Source organism: Heterodontus francisci, chromosome 4, assembly GCF_036365525.1.
Source record: "Heterodontus francisci isolate sHetFra1 chromosome 4, sHetFra1.hap1, whole genome shotgun sequence".
NCBI classification, from domain to species: Eukaryota; Metazoa; Chordata; class Chondrichthyes; order Heterodontiformes; family Heterodontidae; genus Heterodontus; species Heterodontus francisci.
Window position 1 is genome coordinate 108045284 of NC_090374.1, and position 18247 is coordinate 108063530.

At 43.0% G+C, this 18247-nt stretch overlaps 1 protein-coding gene across 1 annotated transcript in view; it reads right to left on the reverse strand.

Annotated features, from left to right (window-relative positions):
• Positions 1-18247, reverse strand: part of LOC137369180 (transient receptor potential cation channel subfamily M member 6-like) — a 201362-nt gene that overhangs the window by 109485 nt on the left and 73630 nt on the right. Inside the window, 3 exon segments of the mRNA XM_068029967.1 lie at positions 8283-8563; positions 11020-11169; positions 13822-13962. Coding sequence (XP_067886068.1) covers positions 8283-8563; positions 11020-11169; positions 13822-13962 — 572 coding nt within the window.

The window sequence follows — 18247 nt, forward strand, 5'->3', positions numbered from 1 at the left end:
GGTTGACGGCTCTCCCCCTTCTGCTAGAGCCTCCTGCAGACAATGACCTGCATTACAGAACACAAACATCTGTGGGTTAGGCAGTGCAGATCTCATCATGCCAACTATTCATGATATGGATCTCCAGAAGTGAGTTGGATGTCGAAGTAAGACAATCCTCACTCTCTTGTGCAGAGATTCCAGTCTCACCGTTTGTTATTGAGCAGCCATCCTGGATCCCTGCTAACTCCAGTTCCTCCTCCTGAGCCGTGAAAAGAGGCTGGATATCGGCTTTTCCTCCTCCAGTCCACAAGGTCTTCCTGGCATTATGGGCTCATTTGTCCTGCAAGTGGAAAGAGCGGCATCGTAAAACTTCGCAGGAAGAGCGAGAGAATAGTTCTGCTAGTGGCGGCCTCTCGTCCCCGGCTGGGGTTTCCTACATGGCTCCTCCCCACGTCCACTCTCGGGGGCATCATTGGGCTGAGTTGTGCAAGAAGGTGGCCTGTCGCTGAGATGCATTCATGCACCTGCCAGGATGTGGTGATAGCTACTGCACCCATCCTGCCATCGCCCTTGTGGTGGCCCCCTGCCCATGTCGCACTGCCTCCTGTGTAGCCACAAACAAGCCCCAAAGAGGAGAGAGGTATGGAGCACTATGCATGATGTGGATCTCCAGAAGTGTGTTGGATGTCGAAGAAAGGCACTCACTTTGGCAGAACAAAATAGGTCATTAACTGCACGGGGCCCAGTTGCGTTGGATGACCCCAAGGCTGCCAACCTCCTCTGCAATCTCCATCCAGGCTTGCTTGATCAGGCGGGAGGGCCTCTTCTTGACATCTTTTGGAAAGATGACCTCTCGCCTTTCCCTTGCAGCCTGGAGGAGAATCTCCAAGGAGGCACCACTGAACCATGGGGCCACCCGTTGACATTGTCCGTCTTGGCTTCCGGAGAGCTCCTGGCCTTTTCAGGCCTTGGCCAGCAGCACAGCAATACAACAGCACAGCAGTACAGCAGCTGGGGGACTTCAGACAGTGGGGTCAGCAGCACAACAGCACAGCAGCAGCAAAGGCAAAGGCAGCAGCAAAGTCAGTCAGTGAGGTTACAGTTTAAGCAAGGCTGACAGTGCTTTAAATATGGAGCCAGCACCTGCGTTGCTCTCTGCGACAACGTCATCGGCGTCTTGCCACCCGCCCCGTCCTCCAATGGGACTTGCCCTGTGCCTCCGACATTCAAATAGGCTGGCTGCCATGTGATCACAGTTGGCTGGCCACACATGTGACGAGCAACAATGGCGCCCACTTCTGGGTCCGCCGCCAGGACCCGGGATGGGCTCACTGAATTCAGTCCATAGTGTGCAGTTATCTCAAGCTGCAAAATGAGAGATTGCCAGTAGACTTTAAACCGATAACTTTTTTTTATGATCTATGGTCTCACATTATGTACAATCATATTTACTTATCAAAAGATGTTGAACAAGTACATGGGAGGTGGCAAAGTTGGGGTAAGATATATGATATGAGTTTTCAATGTTGCCTAGGCATGATTCCGATATATATTTTTATTTAAAAATCTTAAGGGACAATTTTTCTGCCATTGAAGTTTCCCAGACATAAAGCTCAGGATAAAGGTGAGGAGACCTGAATCATCATCGGAACATAGAAATGGGATTAGTCAATTTAGCACCTCGAGCCTGTTGCACCAGGCAATAAGATCATAACTGATCTGTGACCTAATTCCATATACTTGCCTTTGCTCCATATACCTTTATACCTTTAGTGAGAAAAAATCCATCTGAGGGAGTGCTAGACTAGTAGAGGTGCAGTCTTTGTGTTGAGAGGTTTAACTGAGCTCCCGTCCTCTCAGGTGGACATAAAATGACTCATGGCACTATTCAAAGAAAGGTAAAGTAGTGCACCTCAGGGATCTGGCCAATATTTATCGTTCAACCAACATAATTGAAACAGATTATCGAGTTACTTATCTCATTGCTGTTTGTAGGACTTTACTGTGTGCAATTTGGCTGCCCTGTTTCCTACATTCCAACAGTGATTTCACTGCAAAAAGTACTTTGTTTGCTCTAAAGAACTATGAGATGCCCTGGGGTCATGAAAGACATGAGATAGATGCAAGCTCTTTCGTTGTTTATTTCAAAAACAACATAAACTAATCCTGATGCTGAAGCTTGAGTAGCAGCATTGTAAAGTCAATGCAGCATTAGTATAAACATTTTCCATGTTTGCCTCGGTGAATGTTGTTTAGTAGTCCATCAGGATGAAGCTATTGCTACACAGGTGAGAAAGTGTCAGGAATTAAATGAAATGATAAGATGGGAACCAAAATTCAGTGAGCATTCTGGTGACTCCGCACCGTAACTTTGCTGGGAGTCTGCTGCAATGACCAGTGGCGCAGTGGTTAGCCTCACAGCTCCAGGGACCCGGGTTCGATTCTGGGTACTGCCTGTGTGGAGTTTGCAAGTTCTCCCTGTGTCTGCGTGGGTTTTCTCCGGGTGCTCCGGTTTCCTCCCACAAGTCAAAAGACTTGCAGGTTGGTAGGTAAATTGGCCATTATAAATTGCCCCTAGTATAGGTAGGTGACAGGGAAATATAGGGACAGGTGGGGATGTGGTAGGAATATGGGATTAGTGTAGGATTAGTATAAATGGGTGGTTGATGGTCGGCACAGACTCGGCCGGCCGAAGGGCCTGCTTCAGTGCTGTATCTCTAAACTAAACTAAATTAAACTAAACCATAACCTAGGCTGGGCCCAGAAATGCTGGTTCCCAAGCTTGTGATGGAGTTATCAATTGGCTAAGTGGTGTTATCCCCTTAGGACTTCTACAAGGTCTCTGATGTAAGGTGAACACAAACTCCCTAAGTTGGGAGTTCCCTCATGCCCCAGTCCGCAATTGGGACCCAGTGTCTCAGCGATGAAAATACACCTGGTCAGACACACATGTGTGTCATGCTCACACAAGGAACAGTTATGAACTAAAGTGAACTGGAGCAATTATGAACTGTAAAAATGAACTGATGAACTAAACTCCACAAAATGGACACACCTTTACAGTAGACAAGATGGAGTTAGAGGTCAGGTGACCTCACCTGTACTGCAAATATACATAGTGTCTGTTGCAGAGCCCATCATCACATCAGGCCTAGTTCTGGGGAAGACACATTAAAATGCGAAATAGCCCATTCAATGCTGAGTGGCTCCTATCTTCAAGAATTGGGTTGACAAAGGCCTTCGCAGACAGGGAGACTCCAGATTCAAAGCCAAAATAATTGGTGGAACTTAACACCACTTTATCAAGATATACTACATTCAAACCCCATTGTGTGACAATGGCCACACGTTCAAAGACATTGCATGAACACACCAGGGTAGAGCATCTATGGTCACTTGACAGAAACAAAATGTGATAATGTCTTTTTCTTAAAAAAAAGTTCTCTGAAAGACAGAGACAGAAAGCCATCCAGCCAGGGAAGCTGAGAGATCCATTCCAGCTAAGAAGAAGACCCTGCCTTAACATTTTTAAAACCACAGAGGCAGAGACTGAAAGGTGACCTTCAAAACTCCCCACTGGAAAAACTGTAACAGGATTCTCACCACCAACTTTGACTGAATCTTAACCAGAGGAGTCTGCAATTCTCCAGTGAACCAAGAAAAGAAACACCAGGCCTGCCCTGCTTTTTAAAAAATGTCTCCAGGAAAACCAAGAAGGTTTAAAAGTGAACTCTTTTTACAACAACCAGACTTAAATGCATGGTATCGTCTAATCTCTAGCTCTTCTTTTGTGTGCATGTGTAAGTGGGTGAGGTTGCGAATGTTCTCAGATATTGTTTAATAAATAATTTATCTTTCTTTTAATCCTATGAAAAAACCTGTTGTTTTTCTGTTTATTTGACCACTAAAGCACTCAGGATTAAAACAATATTTTTAAAAACACTGTCTATGGTCAGTTGAGAGGTAAAAAATGGAAGTTACCCACACCAACTCCCCTCCCTCCCACCACCACCACCACCCCCCACCGCCCCCGCCCCTCCCCTGTCCATAACAAATGTCTCCAACATGCAATGAAGATTGGGTCTATCCTAGAGATGAACACTGAGGTTGAGCCTTGTTCTGCCAAGATGAGGGAAGTATTTTGTTAATGAAATATTTTAACTAGCAAGTTGACACACAGACAGCCTCCTCCCCTTTCCAGGGAGTAGATCCGACATCCCCCCAGGTCCAGCAAGTTTTGGCCAACAATTCCAGCTTCTTTGGTGCTATAGTTATGGCCCAGTGTGCCAAAAGCCTATTTCTTGTGGCCCCTCTCCAGACTCCATGAACTTTAGCTGAATTGAGGGAAGGGCTATAAAAAGCAAGGGGTAAATTCCCACACATTGATTTTCAAGTCCAGAATTGTTGAAACAAAGAAAACCATGTTGGGAGGAATATTGATTGCTCTCATTTTCGACCACGGGGTTCACGATTCATGATTAGCCCACGCCCGGTACCATTGAGGCAGGCGGCACAGAAACTTGTGCTGCCTCCTCATTTCAATGATTTCAGCAGGCAGCCCAGTGCCGTAAACGTTGTTGGCTGAACGCTGAACAGGGGACCCAGCATGGCCAACATGTGTTTCAGCTAGACTACCCCTCTTAAAAGGGAGCTGCACTCATTGCTCAGAAGCTGCTGCTGTGCAGAAATTGACCTCAAGGGGAAGCACACCAAATAGAGGAATAAGGAAGACAGGGGGCTCCCAACTTTTCCAATGTGGCGCTGGAGGCATTAGTACACAAGATGGAAGCAATGTTTCCACAGGAGGCCATTAGGCCCTCAAGACACACCCTGAGCGGGAAACGAGAGCCGGCAGCCAGGGAGGTTAATTCCCAGAGTCTGGCTGTGAGGACCTGGCTGTAGTGCCAGAAGAAGTTCAATGATCTCCTATAGATGGTCAAGGTCAGTGAATGCATCTTCAAAAGATACCTCCTATCCATCCCACCTGCAACCACAATGCATCACAGCCCCATCATTCACCCATCAGTAATGAGGACTCAGGCCTAACATTCAGATACTTCACCTCACCCTCACAAACCGACCAATGCTGCCAGTCTCACACCCATCTCTCGCTGCTCATACATACCTCCAGCTATTCATCCACTACAGGCACATCAGCCAAATAAATTGCAACACTATCACTGATATTCTTCCATCCATAGAACCATAGAAAGATTACAGCACAGAAGGAGGCCAGACAGCCCATCGGGTCCGTGCCGGCCGAAAAAACAAGCCGCCCAATCTAATCCCACCTTCCAGAACTTGGTCCGTAGCCTTGCTGGTTACAGCACTTCAGGTGCATGTCCAGGTACCTTTTAAATGAGTTTAGGATTTCTGCCTCCACCACCATTCCTGGCAGTGAATTCCAAACACCATCACCCTCTGGGTGAAAAAGCTTATCCTCATGTCCCCTCTAATCCTTCTACCAATCATCTTAAATCTGTGCCCCCTGGGAATTGACCTCTCCACTAGGGGAACCAGGTCCTTCCTGTCTACTGTATCTAGGCCACTCATAACTTTGTATACCTCAATTAAGTCAGCCCTCAGCCCCCTCTGTTCTACGGAAAACAACCCTAGTGTATCCAATCTTTCCTCATAGCTGCAACTTTCAAGCCCTGGCGACATTCTTATAAATCTCCTCTGTACTCTCTCCAGAGCAATTATGTCCTTCCTGTAATGCGGTGACCAGAACTGTACGCAATACTCCAGCTTTGGCCGAACCAGCGTTTTATACAGTTCCAGCACTACATCCCTACTTTTGTATTCTATACCTTGACCAATAAAGGAAAACATTCCATATGCCTTCTTCTCTACTCTAACTACCTGTCCTGCCACCTTCAGGGACCTGTGGACATGCACTCCAAGGTCTCTCACTTCTTCTACCCCTCTCAATATCCTCCCATTTATTGTGTATTCCCTCGCTTTGTTTGCCCTCCCCAAATGTATTACCTCACACTTTTCCAGATTGAAGTCCATTTGCCACTTTTCCACCCACTCAATCAAACCATTGATATCTTTCTGGAGTCTACAGCTATCCTCTTCACTATCAACTACACAGCCAATTTTTGTGTCATCAGCAAATTTCCCAATCATGCCTCCCACAGTTAAGTCCAAATCATTAATATATACCAAAAACAGCTCCCGCCCGGAAGGATCTGCTTGCATAGAAGTTGAGATTGACAGTTACCTTGACAGCCACTGGCAGTGCAGTCCTCCTCCTGCTCTGCAGTGACCACCTCCTTGCTTAATCATCAGTGCCTCACACGCTGCTAATGGCTGTGGCGGAGGTAGGAGAAGTTCTCCCTGAAGAGCCCTGGTAGTTGGACCTTCAGTTGAGATCCCACCTCCCTCTATCTCTCTGTTCCCCTCTTTGCAGCATGTGCTCCATGTCTCTGTGATGCTGCAGCGCAAGAGGGACTACAGCCCCTATAACTCCAGCAGAATTTCTGTTGACAGGTCAGAAAACTCCCCTGACGTCTTTATAAGGATGCAGCAACAATCCCTTCAAAACCCAACATGCCATCAAAACTCCTGCAATAACACAGCACAGTATTTCCACAAACTTTGCAAGAGCAAAAGTAAATCAAATGCACCTGCAACTTGATGGCTGGGCCTTTAAATAACGCCAGTGGGGGTCCTTTGTACAGCTGAACACTGAACGTATGTTTAGCTGGCAGTGATTAGGAGAGGACATTAACTGAATCTGCTGAACAGCCCTAGAGGCTGTTCACGATCTACCATCTCTGCATGCATCTGGTGTACGCTTGTGCCCTTACAAGCATGGCAAGCCCACTATTTTCAGCTTCGCCAGCTTCCACAGCACCAACTTCAACAGCGCTATAGAGCTGAATTTTGCAGCCATTATTGACAGGGTGGGTAAATGGGCAAAAACATGGCAGATGAAATATAGTGTAACGAAGTGTAAAGTTATCCACTTTGGTAGGAAAACAAAAAGAAGAAAAATAAAAAAGCAGAATTTTTTTGAATGGTGAGAGACTGGGAAATGTTACATTCAGAGGAATCTGGGTGTCCTTGTACATGAATCACATGAAAGTTAACATGCAGGTACAGCAAGCAAAGAGATTGGTGTATAAGAGTGAAGAGGTCTTCCTACAATTATACAGGGCATTGGTGAGAACACACCTGGAGTACTATGTGTAGTTTTGGCCTCTTTACCTAAGGAAGGACATACTTCCCCGAGAGGGAGTGCAACAAAGGTTCACTAGACTGGTTCCTCAGATGAGGGGTTTGTCCTATCAGGAGAGATTGAGTAGGCTAGGCCTATATTCCCTGGAGTTTAGAAGAATGAGAGGTGATCTAATTGAAACATATAAATTTCTTTAGGGGCCTGACAGAGTATATGCTGAGAAAATGTTTCCCCTACCTGAGGAATCTGCACAGTGGCGCAGTGGTTAGCACCGCAGCCTCACAGCTCCAGCAACCTGGGTTCAATTCTGGGTACTGCCTGTGTGGAGTTTGCAAGTTCTTCCTGTGTCTGCGTGGGTTTCCTCCGGGTGTTCCGGTTTCCTCCCACATGCCAAAGACTTGCGGGTTGATAGGTAAATTGGCCATTATAAATTGCCCTTAGTATCGGTAGGTAGTAGGGAAATATAGGGACAGGTGGGGATGTGGTAGGAATATGGAATTAGTGTAGGATTAGTATAAAAATGGGTGGTTGATGGTCGGCACAGACTCGGTGGGCCGAAGGACCTGTTTCAGTGCTGTATCTCTAAATAAATAAATAAAACACGGGGTCTTAGAATAAGGGGTTGCCCATTCAGGACTGGGATGAGGAGAAATTTCTTCACTCAAAGGGTTGTGAATGTTTGGAATTCTCTAGCCCAGGGAGCTGTGGATGCTCTGTCGTTGAATATATTCAAGACAGAGATCAATATATTTTTTTGGATGCTTAGGGAATTAAGGGATATGGAGATAGTACCAAAGGTAGAGTTGAAGTAGAAGATCAGCCATGATCTTATTGAATGGGGAGAGCATGCTCAAAGGGCCAAATGGCCTACTGCAGCTCTTATTTCATATGTTCTTATGTATTGCTTAATTTGAAAGCTGCTTAATATTGAATGTGCAAAGTGGTGGAAAATGATTTCACATGGGAGTATGCAGGTTTTGGATAGACAGTTCTCACAGAACACATGGGATAATGTAACTTGCTTCTAGATCTCTTTCAACTTCATTCTAAGCCATTTCAGCACATTAATGTTATTGAAGAAAAAAAGTAGAAAGTGAATACTGAATAATCCTACTTGGAATACTGTTTTAGCTCTTCTGAGGTGTCATCCATCATGTTGCTCTGCTTAGCCTCATTAGCCATTGCCCTAAATAGTTTGCAGGCCACCACAGCCTTAGCCATTGCTTCTTCTCCATGCTGCCAGAAGAACATGGCCATCCTCTGTCGTTTCATCAACACTGCCCACACCAGCAGGTCATTGTAGGGATAGATAAAACCCGCACGATCGTGCTCCTCTGTAGAATCTAAATTATCTTTCTGCTTCCTTTTTGACTTACTGAGTGAAACCGATTTCTCCTGTAAAATCAACATTATAATTTTGAGTAGATAGAAACTAGCCGTTTTCAGTTGCTGAGCTAAAGGACAAAGTAAGAACCTGCTTAAAAAGAGATTTTGCTTAGACTTTGAATGCACTGTACAATTATATCATATTGCAAATGCATTACATGTGCAATTCCCTTGAAATGTGCAAAACGATACTGGATATATTTGGTGCAATTTATGTTACAATTCACACAACGGAATAATACAGCATTGAAACTGTAGAATATGCTGGTAGCTTTACCTGCTAAATACTTCAAGTTAAAACTTAATGTGTAACATACATCATATATCCAGCATAAACTGCAATAAGAGAACTAAAAGCCATGACTCATAATCTTAATGCTCAGATGAAGTTTTTAAATTGTTAGAACTATCTTTTAGAATTTTTGTTGACACTTAAATCCTTTTCCTGTCAGATTAATTTAGTTTACTGGAGAGACCGGATCTCACATGGCCATCCTTATGGTGAGGCAGCGAATATGATGACAGACAGTTAAGCAAAGGATTTAGTTCAACGGTATTTTTGATTGATTCCTGGGAAATTTGAGCCAATTAAAAAGTGGGGCAAGATTTCCATGTGCTATGGGCACATTGAGAATGAAAGTCCTTGGGCCTGCTCTGAGAATGGAAGTGTTATGGAGCAGGCACTGGTTACCTCCACTCCTGATCTACTGGATTACTTGGGATCAAGGAGGTCACCTCACATGTACGATTGCAGCATTTGGAGCAGCTGCTCATTAGCTACCCATCATTCCTGCCCAATTGGCCTCAATGGGTATTTCCAAAATTCGCCAGCTTTCCAATATGGAAGTCTAAGACCAGGACCCAGTCCTGGATCCCCAGGTGGTTTCCACTTCCACTGCTTCAATCACCTGGCCAACGGGTTCATCCAGACATTAGAGAGGCCATGCTGAGGAAATCCACAGGGTAGGAATTTGCTCTCCTTAGCCCTTCCTTCTTTGATGTCAGGAGTCCTCATGTGTGGGGCAGACAGAAGTTCAGCCTTAACCAGACCCCAAATTAAACTTGCATGGGTAACTGACATAATTGGGTCCCAACCAATTTCCCTGGGGCTTGGGGCCTGGGGCCATGCTGCACTCCCAATTGATTTATGACCGGAGTCGCCACTGGCCCTGTGGAAATTCTACACCATTTAAAATCAGGTGTGTACTATCCATAGATTTAATATAAAATAGATTGATATAAGGAACTCTGTAGAGCCAGTTTTAGAAATGCTCATTCCTGGAGAGAAGCCTCACCCACCAGAAGCACCCATCAGGGAATTGTGGGGAAAGTATACTCCCATCAGGTGAGGTTCCCAAGTGGGAGTACGCATTCATAAAATTGCCTTCTGTGTGTCACCTTCCCCTGCCTACTGGCATCCAAGGAAATTGGACACATCCAATATTCTGCACTAGATCAGTAGTAGGAAACTTGGAGGCTAGATTTCGGAAGAACTCAGATACATGCCCTACCTAAACCAACAAGGTAAGTGAATGAAAAAAACTGAATGACTGAAGAGGAAAACTTTTTCAGAAATGCCAGTTTCCTTAAGGGGAAGAGCCTGCAAATTGTACATGTGTATAGAGAGCTGTAAAATACATAACATTTCCAAATAAGAATGGTCTCCACTTGCTTCAAATATGTCTGCCTGGTTTGAATTTGGAACTTCCTTCAATACTTCTCAGTTATATTTCCCTACTTCTCTCCCAGGCACTCAGGTTTACAATTTTCAAACTAACGTTCCATTCAGAATTTTCACGTCTAATTTACATGAATCTAAGGCACCAATTTACAAGTTCAAAAAATCAAAATGGAGAAAAAGTTGGTGCATTCATGATGCTCTATCCCTTGCTGTCTAACTTGTTTATTTTATTTAATAACAATATTAGTAACACCTAGTGGCAGAATAATATGTGATGTGTTGTATTGAGCAAAGAGTCTCATCTTAATTGCATAGATTGAAATTGCATTTAGCAAACAAGAATTATTAGATACAGCAGTATTTGTACCAAACACGCTTTAATGGGCCAAAGTAGATAATGAGCAGCTTTGCAATGCATAGTTCTGTTAAGTTTTACAAAGATCAATGCACCCAATTAAAATGTACTTTCAATTTTGCTTAAAAATCCATTTCCAACCGTTAATGAAGCCATTATGAGGTGGAATTTTATTTTAGCATATTGATGGATCTAACATTGTTTCTATTTATTCATTACATGTTTCATATAAATTTGGAAATTGTGAGGCAATAAATTGGCCAGATGTTCTGAATAATCTGAATTTGACAGGCTGAACTACTTATTAAAGTATTGGGGAAGATTTAGGACAATTTGTATCTTTATCACTGTCATACTTCATGCTATATTGCAAAGTAAATATAAAAGTTAATATTAATAATTAATAAACATAGAAAAAGAATGCTTTACCTTGCGTTTGTACGGCTGAGCTGTTCTAATGAACTGGGAATGTAACCTCTGCTCACTGCTTCCCATTCTAGGAGCTGGTTCCCTGTTCTGGTTCAAGGAATGATTGCTCCAGCTTTGAGTGAAACGGGTTACCCCATGACGTCCAACTCGCTGTGGAAAATACATTTCATCCTTAGCCACATATATAAGTAATATATCTACAATTATACTGGCAATGTTCTTGAGAATCAATTTGCTTTTATCTGCCATACTTCTAATTGTAACAATAAAAGGAAAACAATAAAGCCCTGTCTACATAACTCTAAGTTGTTAACACTGATCTGTGTACGGTATTGTGCAATAATGGATGTGTGTGTGTGTGTGTGTGTGTGTGTGTGTGTGTGTGTGTGTGTGTGTGTGTGTGTGTGTGTGTGTGTGTGTGTGTGTGTGTGTGTGTGTGTGTGTGTGTGTCAAAGTATGTAACAGCAGTAATTTCTAACTAACATAGAAGAAACAAATTAAAGAATGATGGAACAATACAATGGTGTTTAGAAGAATGAGAGGTGATCTCATTCAAACATACAAAATTCTTACAGGGCTCGAAAGGGTAGATGCAGGAAGGCTGTTTCCTCTGGCTGGGGAGTCTAGAACCAGGAGACACAGTCTCAGAATAAGAGGGAGGCCATTTAGGACTTTGGTTCCAGGGATGAAGAACTTCAGTTATGAAGATAGATTGGAGAAGTTAGGACTGTTTTCCTTGGAGAAGAGGAGGCTGAGAGGTGACTTGATAGAGGTATTCAAAATCATGAGGGGTCTGGATAGAGTAGATAGAGAGAAACTGTTCCCACTTGTAAAAGGATTGAGAACGAGAGGGCACAGTTTTAAAGTATTTGGTAAGAGAAGCAAAAGTGACATGAGGAAAAACTTTTTCACGCATAGAATGGTTAAGGTCTGGAATGCACTGCCTGAGAGTGTGGTGGAGGCAGGATTAATTGAAGCATTCAAAAGGGAATTAGACTGCTTTATGAAAAGGAAGAATGCGCAGGGTTACCGGGAGAAAGCAGGGGAATGGAACTAAGTGAATTGCTCTTTCGGAGAGCCAGTATGGACACGATGGGCCGAATGGCACTGTAACAATTCTGTGATTCTATGATAAGGAGAAATTTCTTCACTCAGAGGGTGGTGAATCTTTGGAATGGTGTTGAAGTAGAAGATCAGTCATGATCTCATTGAATGAGATCGAAGGGCTCAATGGCCTACTCCTGCTCCTATTATTTATGTGTTTATGTTAAGATGATAAGTGCAGTTTATCAGCACTTAGATGGGAACTTTACAACTTCTAACACAAAATGTGTTACTCAAAACCATAATAAATTCAGATACTGAATCAGAAATTAGTGGAGTTATTCAAACTTACAGTCTCAATGAGGGAAAATCAGGCAATTTAAACATGCTAACACATTCCTTTTTAAAAAGAAAAATGTTGTTGAACAACAAACATAGATAAAAATGCAAGAATTAAACTATTCTATTGGAGGAGGAGGTGCAGCCACAATATTAGAATCCAAAAGTCAAATGAATCATCATAACAGGAATCATCTCTAAACTAGGAACAAAATCTGCTCATTGACATTTTCCTATTGCGCAATTAATAATGTGAATGATTTCCTCTCATGCTGATCCTAGATTTTAGATTTAGATATACAGCACTGAAACAGGCCCTTCAGCCCACTGAGTCTGCACCGACCATTAACCACCCATTTATACTAATCCTACACTAATCCCATATTCCTACCACATCCTCACCTGTCCCTATATTCCCCTACCACCTACCTATACTAGGGGCAATTTATAATGGCCAATTTACCTATCAACCTGCAAGACTTTTGGCTGTGGGAGGAAACCAGAGCACCCAGAGGAAACCCACGCAGACACAGGGAAAACTTGCAAACTCCACACAGGCAGTACCCAGAATTGGACCCGGGTCGCTGGAGCTGTGAGGCTGCAGTGCTAACCATTGCGCCACTGTGCCGCCTAGCTACTTCCGAAGATTGTAGCAATGATACTCAATTATGACTTGTACTATAAGAATAAAACTTGAAATTATTCAGTGCCTTATATGTTGAAATGTCTCAAAGTGTTTCAAACAATGAGTTACTCTTGAAGTACTGTGACTGTTGTATAGAGAAATACAGCAGTATTCTGTGCCAACAATGTCCTGCAAATAGCACTGGATGAATGACCAGTTAATCCATTTTATTTTTGGTGCTGCTTGAGAGAGAAATATTTGCCAGGACATCAGAAGAACTGCTCTAATTTGAACATTAATATCAATTTAGTAACATGCTCTGAAACAGGCAGGTCAGTTTAACATTTCATCTGAAGCATGTCACTGCTGAAAATGTAGCAATTTCTCACTACTGCACTGGAGTGTCAGCTTAGTTTACATTCAACCCTGGTTATGTGGCTCATATCCATAACCCACTGATCCAGAGGCAAGGTTGTTACGGGTTGAGCCAATGACACTCCTAGACTGTCATCTACTGCATGTGTGAAAATCATCTGCACTCAAGAAATCCCGCCTCTCCCCCCCAAAAAAGTGGGAGGAAATAGTTAGTTCAAATGCCAATAAATTTTGATTGCAAGAATAATCTTGATAATACTAACTTTCTTCTGTCGCAGAACTTAGACACCCACAATTATCAAAAGAAAGTATTTAAGATAATATTAACTTAATAGCAATTAATGATCCAATGTAATACCACCAATACAGCAACAGAATTATCCGCACAACGGCATGAGAGCAGCCAACGCGTTCCTTACCTTGTGCTGTCTGTAAAGGCTGTTGTACAGGAGTCTGAAGGATTTCCGTGTATAGATGCTTCTGTATGCACCTCCTACCAGGTATTCCATCACCAATCCAATGTCAATCAAAGTAACCTTGTAACCAGGAGGAAGGTTGCTCTAGAAACAGAAGCTCACATCAAAATTCTCAATAAAATAGGCATCATTTTATTTGTGCTGTAAAATTCTCTTCAATCATGTCATTCCCTACTGATGTGACTCAATTCAGTTTAATTTCTACAGATAATAACTAAAGTGGAGATTGCATATTGGGGCAGAAAATGCAGATTCCAGCAGAATTTCAGCGGGATTCCACTGGAACAGCCACAAACTCTACCACAACCTGCATACATCAAGTCCGGGCAGCGAGCAAAGATTCCGGTACAGCCTTGTGGGGATAGAACTTTCACCCACCCTAAAAGGTCCATTGTTGTAAACGGAGTCAGGGCTAGGAATGGAGGCTCCCTAGCACAGAATCAGTCATATATGCTGAGTCATATCACCAGACGTACCTCACAGGCAGAACCAGATGTAGGATTAAACCTAGCTGGTGCAGTACGAGATTAATGCCTCAACCCCCAAAGTTAAGAGATGGGTATTTTTTCCTTTAAATACCCGTGACACAAAATGGCCTTTGAGGGCAGTCTCTTCCCCTTTCTGGCCAGGCACCTTCCCCAGCCTAGCAAGTTGTAGTGGGGAGGAGGATCACCCCAGATGTGCTCCCAAAGGCCAAGCATCCTCAAGTCATAGCCCTCCCCTGCTGACTTGTTCCTCAATTATTGTGCTGTTGTTATATATTGTTACAACTGAGGTGAGAGGAGTGCACTGTCTTTTCTAGTTCCACTTCTCCACAGGTCACAATATATATTTATATGTTTCCTCAGTTACCGTTACGGTCAATCAGAGATTCTAATCTTTATGCACCAAGCAGGTTTCTTTAATAAAGAAAAAAATTATCAATTTATTATAAAACAAGACATAACCAGTAACAAAGCAAAGCATTAACACACACAGTGAAATATGCAAGTTCCCTTTTACCTCAGCCCCTCACACACACATACCGGCTAACCGAAAAAAATGGAAACTTTCTGTTTAGTGCTCTGTTACAAAAAAAAACAAGAAAAAATACTTTCGCTAAGTACTTGCTAATTCTTGAAGAAAAAAAAGATATGGAAAGATGTCAGTTGTCCCTATTTTGGTTTTGTATCCCACATACTCATAGACGGCTGTCACTGGGATCTTTCTAGACAGTTCTTTGCAGGCAATGTTGAAGATCAGTTTGGCAGGTTTTCCAGACGAAATGCGGCATCAGGAGTTTCTGGCAGGCCTTTCAGGTGGAATGCAGCATCAATTTCTTACACTCGCTTCAAAGAACTTCTCAAAGAGATGGACAAGCTGGCAGGCTTTTCAAAGAGATAGAAAAGGCTGAGCTTGGGTGACTGCTGTCTTGGCTGGTTTTTAAAATTTCTTTCAAAACACTCCACACCTGCACTCACTGTCTAAAGCGAAACCAAAAACATCTCAAGAGTCAAGCCTTCTGACCTCTCTAAATTTTGACCTGTCAGTTCTCTGGAAACATCTTCCCCAGGTCAAAAAGCCCCCTGCTGGGTATTTATCTGAAGACAGCTGACAATCAGAAAATGTTGTTTTCAAACAATACCTCGCAGTGTCCCTTCAATGACCCCAGTGAAAAAAATCTATGGAATCCTTTTCAGTTTTCCCAAATAAAACAATGTCCATAATTCTAAAATACATGAGTCCTCAAAAAAAACTTAACAAAAATATATAGAAGTACCATCATAACACCTCCATCCTTGGAGGAACGAAACGTCATTTGCAAATGCATTTCATTACAAAGAGTGGGAAAAAATAGAAGATAAAAAACATTTTAAAACACATTTTCATACTCAAACTCATTCACTCTTTACCTGTAGCTAATACAGTTCTGCTTTGTAGCATCTGTGCACTCAGATAACTCAAAGCAAAGTTAAATCTGAGGCAAAGCATCCGCAATTACATTATTTTTTCCTGCAATGTGGATAATCTTTAAGCGATAAGGTTGCAATAGTAAACTCCATCAGAATAGTCTGGCATTCTGGTTTTCAAATTTTTCCACAAAGGCTAGGGGGTTATGATCAATATATACCAGTGTCTCTCTGTCGTCATAGCGGACAAACGTTTAAGAGCTAGTAATAAGTCTAGGGTTTATTTTTCCACTGCTGAATATCTTTTCTGGTGTCAATTTAGCTTTTTGGAAAAGTATCCCACTGGCCTTTCTATGCCTGATTCATCGTCTTGTAACAGGACTGCGCTGACCCCCAGGTCACTAGCATCAATTGCTACCTTGAAGAGCTTAGTGAAATTTGGAGCAACCAACACTTGCTCATTTATCAAAATGGCTTTCAGCCTCTCAAAAGATGCTTGGCATTCTCCTGACCACACTACCTTGTTTTTTTTTGTATCAAATCTGTCAGTGGAGCAGCTATAGTACTAAAATTTGGTACAAACCTGCGGTAGAAGCCACACATCCCCAAGAACCTCATGATTTCTAGTTAAGTCCTAGTGGTGGGAACTCCAACAATGCTTGTACTTTCACTGTTCTTGGCAACACTTGTCCTTGCCCGCGGTAGGTTACTCTGGCTTTTGCAAATTCATTTTTGGCAAGGATTATCAATAAATCAGCAGACTGTAATTTTCCAAATAGAGCTTCTAGTTGTTCCAAGTGGTCCTTCCAAGTGTCACTGTATACCAGCACATCATCAAAGTAAACTAGGAACACTGGCTACCACTTGGTCCATTAGTCTCTGAAAAGAGGCTGCGGCATTTTTTAGCCTGAATGGCATTACTCGGCATTGGAAAAGACCGTCTGGTGTGACAAAGGCGGATATTTCTTGAGCTCAGGGTGTTAAAGAAACCTGCCAGTATCCCTTTAACAAATCTATTTTGGTAAGCAACATGGCACTGCCCACTCTGTCAATACAGTCTTCCAAGCGAGGCATTGGGTAAGAGTCTGCCTTTGTTACTGCATTAACCTTTCTGTAGTCTATGCAGAATCTAGTTGAACAGTCAGGTTTAGGCCTTAACACCACTGGGGAGCTCCAGCTGCTTTGACTGGGTTCAATTAGGTGGTTTTCCAGCATGTATTGGATTTCTGCTTTTACCTGGGCCTGTTTTTCTGGACTTAAGCAATAAGGATGCTGTTTTATAGGAAAGGATTCTGCTGCATCCACATCATGTGTGGCTATAGTTGTACATCCTGGCTTATCCCTACAGACTCTTATAAATGCTATGAGTAGCCTTGTTAGGTCTTCTCATTGTTTTGCATCTAAATAGGAAAGCGTAGAGTCCAATCTCCCTACCAAATCAGCATTAGCGAACAGGATAGTAGGAGGTGCAGTTTGAGAATTGACTAGTCCTCCTTCTGCCTCATTCTCACTATCCCCTTCATCTTTCACTGTCCCTACTACCTGATTGCATGTCCTTGCTTATCCTCCTCCCAGCGATGATGTTAGATTAGATTAGATTAGAGATACAGCACTGAAACAGGCCCTTCGGCCCACCGAGTCTGTGCCGAACATCAACCACCCATTTATACTAATCCTACACTAATCCCATATTACTACCAAACATCCCCACCTGTCCCTATATTTCCCTACCACCTACCTATACTAGGGGCAATTGCTAATGGCCAATTTACCTATCAACCTGCAAGTCTTTGGCCTGTGGGAGGAAACCGGAGCACCCGGAGAAAACCCACGCAGACACAGGGAGAACTTGCAAACTCCACACAGGCAGTACCCGGAATCAAACCCGGGTCCCTGGAGCTGTGAGGCTGCGGTGCTAACCACTGCGCCACTGTGCTGCCCTTATTGTTTCAACATATTGATATAACACAGCTGATTCTTTTTCTGGCAATCTGGGGTGTCAATCAAATCATTTATTTGACCAATTATTTTGACCACTTTATATGGACCACTGAATCATGTTTTCAGCGGTTCACCCTGTCAAGGCAGTAATACTAACACCTCACCCCCAGTTGAAATGTTTGGGCCTTAGCATGCTTGTCTGCCCATTTCTTCATGGTTGTTTGGGAAGCTTTAAGGTGTTCCTGAGCCACTTTGCAGGCTCTCGTGAGCCGTTCCTGGAACACGGATACATCATTTAACACAGAATATTCGTCCTTCTGTTCTAAAAAACTTTCTTTTATTAGTTTTAGAGGACCTCTTATCTCATGTCAATAAATTAATTCAAAAGGACTAAAACCTGTAGACTCATTAGATGAATCCCTAGTGGCAAACAAAAGAAATTCTAGCCCTTTATCACAATCATGGGGATATTGATGGCAGTATGCCCTGATCATCGTTTTAAGGGTCTGATGGTACCTTTCTAAAGCCCCTTGTGTCTG